General features: G+C 38.0%; 1 protein-coding gene across 6 annotated transcripts in view; it reads left to right on the plus strand.

The window, feature by feature from the left end:
- HERC2 (HECT and RLD domain containing E3 ubiquitin protein ligase 2) overlaps nucleotides 1-15938 on the plus strand; it is a 120486-nt gene that overhangs the window by 10539 nt on the left and 94009 nt on the right. For 5 of the 6 annotated variants that reach the window (XR_012778677.1, XM_075523454.1, XM_075523444.1 and 2 more), the window contains exons 3-4: nucleotides 1506-1620; nucleotides 9307-9444. Coding sequence is in view for 5 of the 6 variants with exons in the window: in XM_075523454.1 (XP_075379569.1) it covers nucleotides 1506-1620; nucleotides 9307-9444 (253 nt within the window). In the remaining variant the exon portion in view is untranslated. The remainder of the gene's footprint in view (nucleotides 1-1505; nucleotides 1621-9306; nucleotides 9445-15938) is intronic. The other variant, XM_075523480.1, reaches the window with a different exon arrangement.

Consider the following 15938-nt stretch of genomic DNA (forward strand, 5'->3'; position numbering starts at 1 on the left):
AATTGAAATATTTAATATGTGTTGGAGTGAATTTCTGAAGTATGCAACATGAAGTCAAGAAACTAATATGGTAATTTAGTGTGTTACAGTGGTGTCAAAACATGCAACTTGTCTTTAATTCTTCATGTTAACTGAGATTAGCTGGATCAGCAAACGACTTCGCTGCTGGTGGTTGTGACTCTTGAAACCTGTAATCTTTAGTCATGAAAATATCTTCAGGAAATAGATCAAAATAAAGTATAAGCAGACTACTGTGTATAATGGTAAATGTTTACAGCAGTTGTGTAAGTAGCATCTTTGTATTACTCCTCAGTTAAAACACTTCGGATTTGAATACTAGTTACATAACACAAAGATGCTTCTGAATAAGCCTTCAGTACTTTTTTTTTTTTTTTTTTTTTAAATGTCTCCACTGCACCACTTTGGTATGTTAAAGGTATTCTGTTTTTCAGTTTCATGTACTCCCCTCCTCCCTTATGCTATATGGTTGCAAATTACAGCTTGGTTATTAGGGAATTTGCTTGGGATACAGCTGTTTTGCAGCATTTTATAAAGCAGAGAACCACATCAGTAGAAGACAAGTTATCCTGGTCATTAGGATTCTTCAAAGGAGATCCAAATTGATAAATCAGTAGGACACTCATGTTACAGCCGGAGCTTTCATGAGCACTTCCAGCTAGCGCAGTCCTGCCATTTGTTCTATTGCGAGTACTTGTCCTGTTGCACACATAGCGTATTGGGAACTGAGCTGGGCTGAGGCAGCCCCTCGCTCTTCCCTCAGGTGCAGCTGGCTTTAGTCTTGATCTGTTCCATAATCTGGTTCAGCAGATGATCACGCACGTGCATTAGCCCGCACACAAGAGGAGGCATTGTAGCAGCTGGAAGGAAGAGGGAGGGCTGTGAGAGATGCGTTGCACAGCAGGACCAGTTTGAACTGGTTAAATATGTTTATGAATCTGCCTTGATGTTGTGTGTTCTGGTTGAGTGCTCAGCTCTTCAGTTGCTGGTTTGGAGAGGGAACTGTATTGACTTTCTTCATGCTTCCCCATTTTGTGACTTTATGCAGCTTGACTTTGTTCGGATAGCTTTTCCTGAAGGGAAACAGGACACCCCACCCCATGCCCCCCCGCGCCCCCCTTCCCCACCCCCTCCCCGATTATTGCATGATGTCATCTTGAATGTGTGCATAGTCCTGAGGTGACCAAATCCATGCTTTTGATGAGAATTTTTCACCAAAAGAAAGTTCATCTTGCTGTATTTGAGCCTTTCTAAAAGTTTGTTTTGCTCTTTTTGTCTGAAAATAGCATAGCTAGAGAATCGGAGATCCTGAAGATCATTTAAATCCCTGTCATACACAGACACAATGAGTATACTAGTGAGGTGATACATGTGTTTTCTTTCTTCTGGGACAAAATATAAAATCTGATGTATTTTAAATGTTAGTTTGAGTTGGCTTGAGAGAAAATTGTTGTGTGTAACTGTATATAATGTATTATTTTTAACAGCTCGCTTTTACACGAGATGGACTATGCGGCTTGTGGAATGAAATGGTAAAGGATGGGGAGATTGTATATCCTGGAACAGAGTTAACACAAAGTGGTGAACTACCTCCAAGAAAAGGTATGAATTTTTAAATTATTTTTTTTCTTTGTTCATTTTTTCTTTAATTGTGATGATGAAAATGGAATTCAAATTTCATACTGTCACAGAACTTTGGTTTATCATCACCTGTCTATACAATTTGCAGGTGTTCATGTTTTGAATTAAATACAGTTGAAACTGATTTCTTAAAAGTGTACAGAAAGATAACTTCTAAGCTTTCAAATGAAGGCTTAAATCTGTTCCAGCCTTTTGAAATTAAACTTCATAACTAGGCATGTTGTTATGAGAGAAGCTTGGCAGTGTCCTTCTGTTTGGTATGCTTGGTGTGCTTACAGCTGAAGCCTTTGTTTAAAGGAAGTGGACTGAGGAATGGGGTGAAGCTGATACTGCTATTTCTAATTTTGTTCACAATCTTCATAAAGTAACTAAAAGGTCAGCTAAAAAACTGTCCACAATCTGACTGAGAATGTAGTGCTTTTTTTTTGGTCGTCTTGTGTACTTGAGAGCAGTTCAAACACTGCGAATCCTGCAAATGGCAGAGTAATGCATCTGTTTAGAGGGATTACTTTGGTGGAGGTGGATTTTGTTTCATGATGGGCTATACTAAAATGGAGTGATTCTGCTCTTGCCTTTTTTACTTCTTCTGATTGTGGTGCTCTTTTGAGTCCATATTGAACGGAAAATTGAACTGGTCAAAAAAGGAAAAGGTTAATGTTTCCTAACCTGCCTGAAATGGGCTTGCCAAATGGTCAGATACGTTTTGTAAGTAATTTATGTGACCCCCAAATAAATGAGGCTCTGTCTAGGAGAAGGGCAGAAATACTGCCTTTGGTAGCAGTGAACTATTATTTCAGCTGCTGTTACTTCCTGAACTGTACTGTTGGATAGACATGATATTTCAAACCAGTAATGCTCAATTCCTTATGGAGAGAATTTTTTTTTTTTAACCTATGATTTGTTGTCTTTAAAAAATGGGGGGGAGGGGGAAGTCTTTTTGACTAGAGGAAGTTTTGTCTACAGGAAAGAAGCTATAATAAATAGTTTGAGAGGAGAGTGAATTATACATTTGTTTTTTTTATCAAGAGTATAAGCTTTGTAGGTTGTGAGTGGCTACATGCTATAATAAGGACTAGAATTACGTTCCTGTTTCAGAGTTAGAAAACTTTTTTTTGTCCTGCTGCTGGCCCTTTTGAATATCATTGTTGATACTGGATGAAAATACGGCTGATCTTATCAGAAGGGCTACTACAACAGCTGGTCATGAAATGAGTGGAGGTAGTGAAATTAGCAATCCTAAGAAAAAAATATTACATGTCTATTACTAAAAGGCATCATAAACTTGATGCAATGAAGGGAAGGGTTATGCCTTAAATGAACTGTGGGAAACGCTTTCCTGTTTTATGATAGCTCATGATAGAGGTGTTGTGACGGTTGTGGTGTAACAATTCAACACACTCTGTTCTCATGTAGCAAAAAGATAGCGAACATCTGTAATAATAAAGACAATATATTAAAGTAAATACTTGCTTTACAAATGAAATTGATGCAGTTTCGTCGTTTTGTGCCAGATACTTATACATTGTTTTTGGAGTTGTACCTGTGCAGGTCTTTGGCAGAAAACTATTCTTCCAATATCTTTTTAGCTAAGTAGCCACAGAGAATTGGGATTTTTGTTAGTTATGGTGCTGTAGTGCTTTCAGTGGTTCTGAGAAAGCTTATAGAAAGATGTCGTAGTATAATTGGTTTTTGTTTTCAGGAGAATCATTGAAATATTAACTAGGAAAATGCAAGCTGTCAGTTCTGATCCAAAATGTAGAGAGCAGTATAAAGTAAAAAAACAGAAGTGCTAAGCGAGTCAGTCATCCATGACTCAACATATTTATCTGCACTTGGGACACCTATTCTGAATAACGATGTGAAGTTTTTTTTTAAAATGCTGGATGTATGTATGTACACATGACTTCGAAGGATCAAAAAGGTACAAAGTGTTAAAGGCTGTAGGATACTGTTACTTAAAAATACAGAAATTCTGATGGTTTACTGTAGAAATTAGGCATTTATTTTACCTTAAAATGTCAGTGGTCCATGCTGTGATGAGGCTTTTGAAAGCTTTCTGATATCCGTGGTGGGTTTTTGTTGTTGTTGTTTTGGGGTTTTTGTTTTTTTGTTTTTTTTTTTGTTTTGTTTTGTTTTTTTTTTTTTTTGTTAAAGCAAGGCTGCCACTTGTTGTTTCCAGTACTGTATTGTGGTGGGTTGACCTTAGCCAGCTGCCCACCCAGTTTCTTGCTCACTGCCCCTCCTCAATAGGACAGAGGGAGAAAATAAACTGGAAATGCTCGTGGGTTGAGATAAAGCCAGGGAGATCACTTACCAGTTACTGTCATAGGCAAAACAGACTTGACTTAGGGAAAACTAATTTAATTTAATTTATTGCCAATTAAGATAGAGTTGGATAGTGAGTAACAAAGATAAAAATTAAAACAACACCTTCCCCTCGCCCTTCCTTCTGGAGGGTTTAAGTGTAGGTATTATATAGCACAGATCGCATCTGTTCCTTTCTACAACTGGTGTGTCTATGTTCTTATACATAGGTACTTCTAAAACATCTATTTCTTGAAAAGCTACAGTAGTTTAGAAATTTCAATACAGCTTTTTCAGGCTCCTAACTCTTAGAATTAATGCATGAATTCTCTTTCAGTGAAATTAGCCTTCATAAATTCCTTTGCGCTGGCCTACAGGATTGGTAAAATACAACCATCTTGCTTACTAGAGCTGAACTTTGAGAAGAAAAAGCTAATCAGGGCTATTTTTGGTCAATGTTGGATCAGATTGTATATTTGATTCTGTTAGGCAGTAGTGAATCATGGAACCAGAAAAAATGGCAGTCAGTTTGCACCTCTGAACTTGCAACTCAAATTGAGTTTCATGAAATTAAAACCTTGAGTATTTCAGTCTGTTTAGTTGGTAGTTACTTTTTTGCATAAATGATCTACAAATGTAATTCAAGAGGAGAGGGAAAAGTACATACAAGTAATGAGATTTATATAAAACCCAGTGCTCTTATATTAAAAGCAATATATTTTAATCCCAATATTCAGATTTTGCTGCTAAATTGACTAATTTGGAGTTAAATAAGAGAGGCTGCTGTAAGTAGTCCTTTTTATTTAGTCTGTTTTAGGAAGTTTTGATGTATGCCTATCCATTGTAACTTCTTTTTTTCACTAGTGCTATAGCTCTCTGATGCTGACTGAGCTGCTCAGAAGAGGCACTTCATTCTTTCAGTGGCTATCAGCAGTGGCAATAGACTGGAAGAACATGCTGTTGATAGCGAAAAGCTTTCCTTTTCTCTCTAGGAAGAATATACAAATCGTGTGTATTTTTCCCCTGTTAGCAAGAACATTTGGTTAGGAATAACCTCTTTGTTTTTGCTTCATGGCGCTTTCAGAAAATCTTGTTTGGTAAATGCATTCAGCAAAATGTGTTTGCATGTTTCCAAGTACCATCTGAGGACACAGCTGTGACAGTAGTGATGTCCAAATACAGGTGCACTTGCAGCATGGCATGTACTTAAAAGATAATCAGGCTGCCCTCAGGAAATTTGGATGAGATTAATGTCTTGTATACTGGAAGCTATCTACTGAAAATAATAAAAAGTATTAAATAATGATATTCTTACTAAATTTTTAAGTTAGAGAACCATTACTGTAAATTTTTAAGACATAGCAGTCAACTACTCAGGTATCTTTTTTTTTTGTGGGTTGGTTTTTTTATTTTTTATTCCTCAAACTTTTGTATAGGTGGGAATTTCTGTTTCAATTAGCTATTTTAAGTTCCAGGGCAGAAATATAAAATCATCAGCTTCATGCCTCTGTCCTACCTTTGGTAAACGCTGTGGCTTTCCTCTTCTCTTCTGTTCCCCCTTTCCTGAAAGTTGGGCCTTTGTCAGCCTAGTGCCATTGAATCCACAAACCTCATTCAGTGTTGCACCTGCAAATAGATAATAAAGTCCAAATGCCACAAGCGATTCCAGAGAGGCTGGCAGAAACCAAATCTTTATGATAAGAACAACAGTATTTGGGAATTGGTTATGGTGGCTACCGTTCAGACCACATATGTATCAGCCTGTAGTAGTGAGCAGGCATATAGTCTGGCTCCTGCTTTGAGCCTTCTTTCCTGTGTAAGAAAGAACTTGTTAAAAGTGAGAAGTGCTTCTTTGCTTTCCCTCTTTTCTGCTTCCCCGAGCCCAGCTATGTTGGCTGTACCCAGTGGCTCAAGCGTTCAGTACTCAGCTGTGGATTATTGTACTCTCTCTGCAGGACAGAGGGAAGTCTGTAGTCACCCCGTTGGACAGTTTGACTTCATAAGTATAAAATGCTTTATTGCATATTCAACAGATAATTTACAGAATGCATTTTAAAAAATAGTATACCAGGAAAGAAAAGAAACTTTATTTCTGATTAGGGTTAGGAGATCAGAATCTTCTGTCATCTGGACTTCTACACCTGGAAGGCTGTGTAAACATGGTTTGCAAATGGTTAGGCATGCATCCTTCCTTCACAAATAACTATCAATTGAAGTTTATACATATGTATACGTATATAAAAGAAAAGCTCTTTCACAGAAAACAAATTATTATTTTGTATTGCAGCTGAAATACTTCCTGGCTCTGGGACTACCAAATACTATTTTAGAGTGGTTGTAAAATACAGCCCTTGCCGAAAGTACAATGTGTAACTTTTTGCCTTTTGGATGGCAACATCTGTTGGGAAACTGTTGCAGGCTTTTTCTTTCTACTGAGGGATTCCTAACTATATCAGTTCATTGGCATTTAAGAGTAGCACAAGATCATATTGTAACAGGTGCCAGAGGCGACTGTGCAGTGTCAGTTATTTTCTTCATTGAATATGAAATGTAAGTTCCACCTTTAGTTGCTTCTTTTTTATCCTCTGTTTATACTGGATTAGGCTATTGCTGTGCAAGATAGAGCACACAGGGTGAGCTACTGCACTTTGGTTTGGGAGCTAACTTCTAATTGAGGACAACTAACTTCAGTTGCTCAGTTTTGACTGGCTAAGGATACCGGCCTCAGCTTGGAGGCTTAAGGTTGTGAACCAAAACATAGTTAAGACAAAGTTCTTTCAGGGAAATGTTACACAGCTGTTTTCCCCCACCACAATATTCATGCTTCAGTCCGAGAAAAATGAAGTTAAAACAGGTTGTCACACTGCAGCATGTTTTTGCATGCATTGTTTTGAAAACTGTCTTATTACTTGTTATTTTGTCCTGTGCTGGCTTCACTCAAGTTTTCTTCCTCCTTGCTTCTCTTTCTGAAAAACCTTTGGGGCTCCCTTTTTAAAAATCCCTTTCATTAAGCATAACTGAGCTTCCAAAATTAATGATGTCCGTGTTGCTGCTTTCAGTCTAGACTGATACGAGCTTTGTCCCTTACGGGGCAAGTGGTTTTTTTGCAAGTACAGGGAAAAGTGTTTGTGGAACAATGTGACATGGACTTTTAATGTGATTTTTAGCTCAGTTCCTTCCCACTTCTTCTTTCATTGCTCCCTTCTTCTGTTCATACAGACAATGAAAAAACAAATCCTCCTTGTGGATTTGTGTGTCAAGGTCGTTTTTATACAATACAAAGCTTAAGTTCCCACCTGGATTGGGACCTTCTCTATTTGCAGCAGGGAACTGGGCAAAATGACTAAGTTTGTAGCCCTTTGTTGTCATCCTTTGCCAAGGATCTGTTAAAAAGCATAACAAGTTATCTTACAGCTGCCTGCGAAACATAGTGGGTAGAAGGGTGTTGTGCCAAGACACTAACTAAAATCCCAGACCCTGCGGAGTGTGTCTCTAGATGTGTGGGTGAGTGGAGAAACAGTGAGATTATGGTGTTACTGTAGGAATATTCTGAACTACTGGGGCTAAACAGGGTGTTTAGTCACTGATTTAACTCTATTGATGGAATCTGTGCCTTTAATATTATTCACTTGTGGCTTGGAATAGAAACAGCTAGATTCAGTCACATTTTGGACATGTGTTATCATGCTGATGACTGCTGTACTATTGGATGTTCCTTGGTGTTTGAGAGGAACTGTTATACTCTCTCTGATTGCCACTTACAAGTGGGATATCCAAACTGCTTTTTCCTGTTCTCAAGTGACTTTGCTATTGCTTCCTTAGCCCACAACCTCAGCTGCAGCATGCATGCTGCAGTTATGGCTCCTCTTCTTTTTTTCCTGTTTTCCTTCAGTCTTCATCTGCCACCTCCTGAGCACTAGTGTGTGTTATAGATTAGGAAACATTGGCTTTAATTTAAAACTTGTATAATTAAGGCACCTTAAAAAGGTTTCTTTTGGGCGGTGCTATTGTCTACAGTCTAACAAATTTTCAACAGAGGCAACCACAGATCCAGTTACAACCAGATTAGGCATTCATTTTCTTTCAGCCCAGATGGAAAGAATAGTTGAATGTTTTTGTACATTGTGATAGGTGTGTTTTGTATGTTCTGAGGTAATGAGAGCCTTTGATCTCCAAGTGGGGTCATGGTGAGTCTGAGGCAGGCTGCAATCAGATGTGCTGTGTCTGGCTACAGCTGTAAACCTCTTGCTTATTATTGTCTTCTGAAATATGCTGGTACATATGCATATGTTTTGAGTGTGGGGCGAGAGATAGGAAAAAAGATGAAATTCTAATGCTTGTCTGGCTTCTTGTGGCCAGGGCATTTGAGGGGGGAGTCTCTCTAGGCTAGATTGGCAGGTAGGAATACAGGACCAGTCATTTTTAAGAGCCTGGTGAAATGGCTGGAACTAAACTCTTCATGAATAAGTTGCAAATGCTGAACTTGGGGAATTTTGGGGGATATTTTTAGAAAAGAAGGTCAGGGTGAGGAAAGTATTTGCCAATGTGGCCCTTAATTACAAGGCAATCTTGTGCAATGAACTGACTGGAGGTATGGATATGGAAATCCATATTCCCAATATGAATAAGGAGAGACTTCCAGCTGTCTAGTTCTACTGTGTTCAGAAAATTGGGACTTTCATGCAGCCTTTGATTACAGAGATAAGTGACTAATGTCTGTGTTCTGTCTTTATGAAAGTAATCTCAAAAGGATTGCAAATGCTCTTTTGTTGTTTGGGCAGAAACTGGTGGTATTATTTTCATTACTTGCTGGTAATTACTAAGATGCTAGATACGTTACAGATGTTGAACTACCGCTGCATCAAATTAGTGTAAATGCCAATATATAGCTCTCCTTGATTTTGAAATTAAGGCAATTGCTATCTTTTTTTCTGTGTTGGAAATGCAATATGAAAACAAGTAAATACTACAGAAATGCGGATAGTTGGGAGCAAAATCTGACTTAAAGTGCATCCTTTGTGATACTATGTGTTGCAAATCCTTTGCAAATCTTATGTGATGGTATTGATATTAAATGTTCAACCTCCTTAGGAGGTTACAGCAGTGATTTCTGAATTCTAAGGTCACTGCCTTATGAAATGTAACATGAGACCTAGCACCTGTGACAGTTAACATGGTAAAATACTACTTCCCCCCCCCACCCTGTACTCTTAATGATAGACAGTATTGCTGTAAACTTGTGGGCTGGGCATTTCACTTTTACATTTCTAATCTAGAACTGAATTCAAGGGGGAAGTAGCTTAACTGGTCCTTTTTTTTTTTTTCTCCCCCTTTTTTCTTTAGATGATAGCACTGAATGCCAAACTGCATCAAAGAAAGAAGAGCAAAATGACAAAGAAAAGAAAGATGAAGAAGAGACTCCGCTGCCCACTTACAGGGCCAAATCGATTGTTGAGAGTTGGGTATGGGGCAAACAACCAGGTATTACAGCTGTTTTGGTCATTCTCACTGAAGCATTATGCATTCTATATTGATCACTACTATTGTAGCATCAGGAAGTAATTGGATCAAGTGTACTTGCTGACAGATGCATCTGTTAGGTTAGTGGAATAAGTTGGATAAGTGGTTAACTGTGATTGAAGTTAAACATTTACTATAATTACTTTCAAATTTAATTAGGCTCATGACTTGAAGAGTCAATTTGCACCTTTCATGCTGCTTGAAGGAATGATAAACTGACTTGGAACAAATGCAGTTATACAATGAAATGTTACAATGACTTCGGAATGTTTCTTTTCAGTTGCAGACACTAAAAAGAAATTGCTTGGTTTCTGAAGACTGAATTTTCTTGGGCAATAAAGGTTTAATAGGTGATTTTTCTTTTTGATTTCATGGTCTGGTAGATAAGTTTGCGTGAATCATGGGAGGAAGGTTGAAATGGTTAGTTCAATTAACTGTCTGTCCTGGCCCTTGCTGACAGTAATCTCACCTATGATGGCAGTGGAAAAATGCTTTGTGTGTTCACATCTTCACGTATAGCTCCATAAAGTACTGATTTTGATATTGAAGCCAGTTGAAGTTCATGGCTGTTTATTACTCCAGAGCAGCAATTCATTGTCTAAAATTGTACACGTTTAAAAATAGCGGATCAGAAGAAGCTTCACTTCAGTGGTTTGTTTTACAGTTCTGGTGCGTGATACTGCCTGATTCAGATGTTGGCATGTACAAACTTTGGAGACATCTGTTGTGCCCCTTTTTCTTTCCCCTCACCCAGAAGCACTTGAAGATCCCTGGGAAAAGTATTGTCTCTTCAGTGCCAGAATCCGCATCTCTGTAGCCCCGTTTGCTAGGGAAGTTATTTGTTTCTGTTGAGCCACAGGTCAGCTGCCAGTCTGCTGTCCTCTGCTCTGTGCCAGCCAGCTTGCTCTCTTTTCTTAAGGACAGGAGGACAGATGGACTTGCTGTCACTCTAGTAGTGGGACAGAATTTTGCAGTGTAGGAGGAATGAAAAGAATTGCCACTACAGAGGAAGGGGGAGTGAGAATTGAATGTGTTGAAGAGATGTAAGCTGAAGGTCACAATTATTTCAGTTTTAGATTTTTATTTAGTGTGTGTTTGAGGAGTAAAATAAAACTATTTTACAAAATGGTAATCTAAATGCCAAGTATCTCACCAATACATGGTAATTCAAGGCCGCACCTCGAATACCTGCACTACAAGAAAGACATTGAGATGCTGGAGCGTGTCCAAAGAAGGGCAACAACGCTGGTGAAGGGTCTAGAGCCCAAGTTTTGTGAGGAGCAGTTGAGGGAACTGGGGTGGCTTAGTCTGGAGAAAAGGAGGCTGAGGGGAGACCTTATTGCTCTCTACAATTACCTGAAAGGAGGTTGTAGCGAGGTGTCAATCTCTTCTCCCAAGTAACAAGTGATAGGACAAGAGGAAATGGCCTCAAGTTGTGGCAGGGGAGGTTTAGATTGGATATTAGGAAAAACTTCGTCACCGAAAGGGTTGTGGAGCATTGGAACAGGCTGCCCAGGGATGTGGTTGAGTGACCATCCCTGGAGGTATTTAAGAGGTGTAGATGTGGCGCTTAGGGACATGGTTTAGTGGTGGACTTGGCAGTGTTGGGTTAACTGTTGGACTTGATGATCTTAAAGGTCTTTTCCAACCGAAATGATTCTATGATTCTATGATTGTATCAGTTTCTCCCAACTGACCAAGGTGTTTGGGACAAGACCTGGCCTTAAGCTCACCCTCCAATTATTTCTTAAAAATTGAAAAAACAGTTGTTTATAAAAAAAGGGAAGTGTGTGTGTCTGGCATTTTCAGAAAGAAATAACTTACTCTCTTGTGTTTACTTTTAGTGCTTATATATAGTATGGTTTATTGGCGCGCATATAGATACTTATTCTAGAAATAACTTATGAAGACTTTATCTAATAAATTTGTATTCCTTGGTCTCTGTTACCATTTGTGCTTGAAGTTTGCATCACCTAGCTGTGACATACAAATCCTTAAACAATACTACAAACACACTTACAGTTTATTTTTAGAAGTGTTACAGGTGGCTTTTGTTCATGATTGTAGGTAACTTTTTGTTTTGTATTTGTCAGAAAGATAGCTAACAGCTGCCTTTTGAGCCATCCTAGTTTTTGTGGCTTGGTAATTAATTTTGAAAAAAAAAATGCAGAGAATCACTTCAATTTTGATACTTTGTATAAGTGTTTCATAAAATGAGGAAAATGTTTTAAGCTTTTCTTTTGTCATCCTTCATAAAAATAAGATGAACCTTTGAACATTTGCTTGTCAAAAGCATGAAGGAACTTTTGAAAAGGAGAATTGTTTCTTAAATGTATTGTTGCTGATCAAGTAAGAATTAAAGGCTTACTATGTTTTCATTTATGTTTTATACTCCTTTACAAATAAGGTATGATTTGGAGATGTGAGCATGGAATTATTTTACAAAAAGAACTGAAGAGGCATTTAAAGTCTGTGTATCAGGTCAATACCCTGAACTATTTCTACTGAGTTTAATGATTTACAGTCTTACATTATGAAAATAGTATCTAGACATTAGACAGTGTATATCTACATTTTAGAAGTGCTGTAATACAATCTTATGTTGCCAAGGAGTGTGGAGGATCATGCTATTGAACTTCAAGAGGCTAATCCAGGTCAGTGGGCCTTGTGACATCCCTCCCCCATGAGGGCTGAGAGATTTTGAGAACACACAAAAAAAACCCCTGTTCATAAATGTGTTGAGAAACATTACTTTTTGTCCCCCCCAAGCCCCGCACTTGTTTTGTCATCCTGGCACAAGTTCAGAGAAGCAAAATGCTTTCCCTGGTTCTAATTTATGCTGAGATCACTACTCTACCAGAACAGGGCAAAGAGGTCTTAGGTTTTTTTTGGAATGGTCGTCTTATGCCAAGTACTATAAAGATACGTAAGATAATAATAAATACATGGGTAAGTCATTATTTGACTTTAAGGTGGTTTTCCTTCTCTCTTGCATCTTGCGTTCATCCAGTTCACGTTCAGCTCTTAACTGATGTCAGTGTTGAACTATTCAGGCCTCATTTTTGACATCAGTGCTTCTTTAAAACATCTTCCCCCTATCCTATTCCTACTAGGTTGTATGTTCATTAACCAGTTCTTCTGATTTTTTCCTAAAAATCTTGTTTTACTACTTTCATCAGTTTTCTTTTCTGAAAATATTTTGTTTTTTAGCGTCTTATATGATCTGGAGAGAAGTTGAGGTGTTCAGCCCTGGATATGGGGAGAAAAAGAGGAAACCCTTTGAAGTGGTTGTTCAAAACCTACAGAAAATAGAGCAGTATTTCACTTTCTTGGGCTTCTTTTTCTTAGTCATGATATGCTTAAGGTTGGCTGTATTGAGTCAAACCAAAGGACAGTCTAGTCCAGTGTCCTGACAGCAACAGCGTAAATAGCAGTAGCCAAGTGAATCATTAGGTCCCATGTTTATGATACATTATCTGTAGCCTACAGACTTTGAGCCAGAGGTGGTAGTATGGGGGAATGTGAACGAGTGTTCGGATTCCCCATCCCCCTTTTATTTTGCTGGAGCGCACGTGTGCGTGGCATAACTTAATAGGCTTTAATATTTTTATGTTGATTTTTTCAATTAATTTGTCTAGTCCTTTTTGAACATTCTGAACTTTTAGCATCCACAGCTGTATGTAGCAAGGAGCTCTGTAATTCAACTGTTTATTGCATGAATATTATCTCCTCCTAGTCCTTGACTTGATTTTGGCATCTGTTGGTTTCACCTAATGCCCTGTTGTTCTTATACTGGAAGAGGCAGTGAGTGGTTTTTCCTTACTTGTCTTCCCCAATGCTGGTGGGGTGGGTTTTTTGCATTTTAAGAATTCTGTCATAATCACCCCCCAGTTGTATCTTCCCCTCACTGAAGATCTTACTTCATGCAACTTCTTTGCATGCAGAAGCTATTCTAAACACTTAATTCTTCCCTCTGTTCCGTGTGTGTCCCCCCCATATTTTTATGCTAGGGAAGGTGGGTTGGGAACCATGTATACTACTTCAGCTGTGGGTAGCTCATAGTTTCATGAAGTGGCATAATGATCTCTGGTTTTCGTTCTGTCTATCTTGATACCCTGTTTCTCCAGCTGCTGTTGTACAGTGAACCAGTTTCTTCCTGGCCGAGATCTCACTCCTGAGTGGAAGGTTGTTTGGAGCCCCTTTAACAGGGAAAACTAGGATTTTGTTTCCCTTGCCCATCAGTGTACATCTACCATTTTATTGCTCACTTACTTAATTGCCTGCATATTTTTGCAGTTGGCTGTCATCTTTACTGATGTAGTACCAACAGACTTAATGACCTAAATATTTGTCTCTATTTCCACACAATTTATGCATGTATGGAACAGCAGAGGAATTTACACAGGCTTCTGTGGGACTTGCTGTTGTTGTCACTCCTAAGTGTATACCAGCTATTTATTCATATTCCTTGGCGCATTCCATATGCGTCTCTATCAGTGTTAAGGGTTCTAACCCTTAACACTTTATATATATCACTATTGGGTGTTTAGAAATGTCTTCATTACACCATGTCTTTGTAGATATAACATCTGAGAGATTTGAGTATTTTCAACTTCCATCCAAAAGTGCAGTTTTTCCTTAAGATGAATCCTGTTTAATTTTTTTGTTGTGTTTTGCTTTTTTGTTGTTGTTGGGGTTTTTTTCTGTGTGTTTGTCTTAAAGCACTGGAAAAAGCACTGGCTAAATCTTTCTCAAAGTTTAAAATTGTAGAACCAGCTCACTTTGTCTGTGGGTATAGTTGAGTATTTATTTAATACCACTTGAGGTCAGGTAATTTTTATTTCTTGAAAAGAATAGAAACAACTCAACTGGTGCAACAACTATGTATGTAAAAACAACTTTAAAAACTGTTAAATAGATTATGATTCAAATTCACTGTAATCTGATCTCATTTTGTATGTTTAAGATACTAAATATTGCATACTTAGAAAGTTACTTTAAATTCACCTTAATTGCTGTCTGACTAGAAAATGCTACTTTCTACTTGGAACTTTCAATAGGAATGCTACTGTTCTGTTTCCCCTGTAGGACAAAAAAGTAAATGAGGAAATAATCTTAATGCAAACATCCTTAAATGATTAAGCAATGTACAGTTGAAGTAGGAATATGTGTAGTCAGATCTGGTTTATATTAGCAGTGAATTAAACTATTATGCTGGTAAATCGGTGTCATGATGCAGCACTTGTGGGATTTCCTCATGTATGAGTGAAGGTTTGTTTACAGACAGTGCTGCATCTTGTTTTTCCGATATTGTTAGTATAGCTGATTGCACCAAGAAATGCTTTAGAGGTAATACCTAAGGGGGCAGCTTAAAATTATCCATGTGAATTCAGTGAGATATTGTTGAGATACATGTCACTAACCAACAGCAGTCGAATCTTTCTGTGTTTGTTTTGTCAGAGAGGAGACATGCAGAACTTGCATCCTGTAAGGGCTATTCGTTACACGATTAAATCTAAATTTGTACTGTGTACAAAAGTAAAAGCAGTCATAGCATTGAAAAAACTTTTTAACCTCCTTTATAGTGATGTTTTCTACTTTAATAAAATTTCTTGATCAATACTTTTAACTGTAGATTTAGAAATGCTGATAAAAGAATGGTTCAGTCAAAAGATGAAATTTGACCTCCTCTGTTTTACATTTCTCTTCTCAGAACTCCTTCATCCCTGTTTTTTCTTTTGCTTTCTTGCCACTTGGAACAGGTTTTAACTCGCCTCCCCCTCCCAAACTTGAAAGCTGTTGTCCAGCTCCAAGTATTTGTTTGGTTGCTGTTTATGCTCTTAAGGGGTATGTGAGTGTGTGTGTATATTTTTACACACACGAGGCTCAGTTCTTGCTATTTTGTTCTGTGCATGAGTATTTCAGCATCAATTTAAACAAGTTTTGCTCACAATATAAAACTTTGACATTTAAGCACCCAGCCACATAATGAGATGCATTCTGAATGTGCATGCAACTATTCATTATTTCTCCTGCTGAATACTAATAAGGTGAAGTCTTCTGATGGTCATCTTTTGAATAGGGGGGAGCAGACAGAAGGAAGCTAAAAGCTAAATGCCCTTTAGGAATTATATTCTTTGTTGGTATAAAATCATTTTGGGAGCATATTTAGCTTTGTTTTTGAAGGAAATTATGTATATGTGATTGCATTTTTGTCTTTCCCTCTGACTTTTGAATCCACTCATTCTGTGGCAATGGCTTGCAGTGCTACTAGATGCCTGTTAAGCCAAGCCAACTGCATCCTCTATCTGCTCTTTGTCCGGTGGAAATACCATGTAGTGGAAAGGGGAAAGAGGAGACAAAATTTGAAAATCTCTAGGAAATTAGAGCACATTAGTTCTGCTGCTGACAGGAATGTGTGCTCATTATAACAGTAGATTCTTGCCAAATTCTGT

The sequence above is a fragment of the Mycteria americana genome, chromosome 1 (genome assembly GCF_035582795.1).
Source record: "Mycteria americana isolate JAX WOST 10 ecotype Jacksonville Zoo and Gardens chromosome 1, USCA_MyAme_1.0, whole genome shotgun sequence".
Lineage (NCBI taxonomy): Eukaryota > Metazoa > Chordata > Aves > Ciconiiformes > Ciconiidae > Mycteria > Mycteria americana.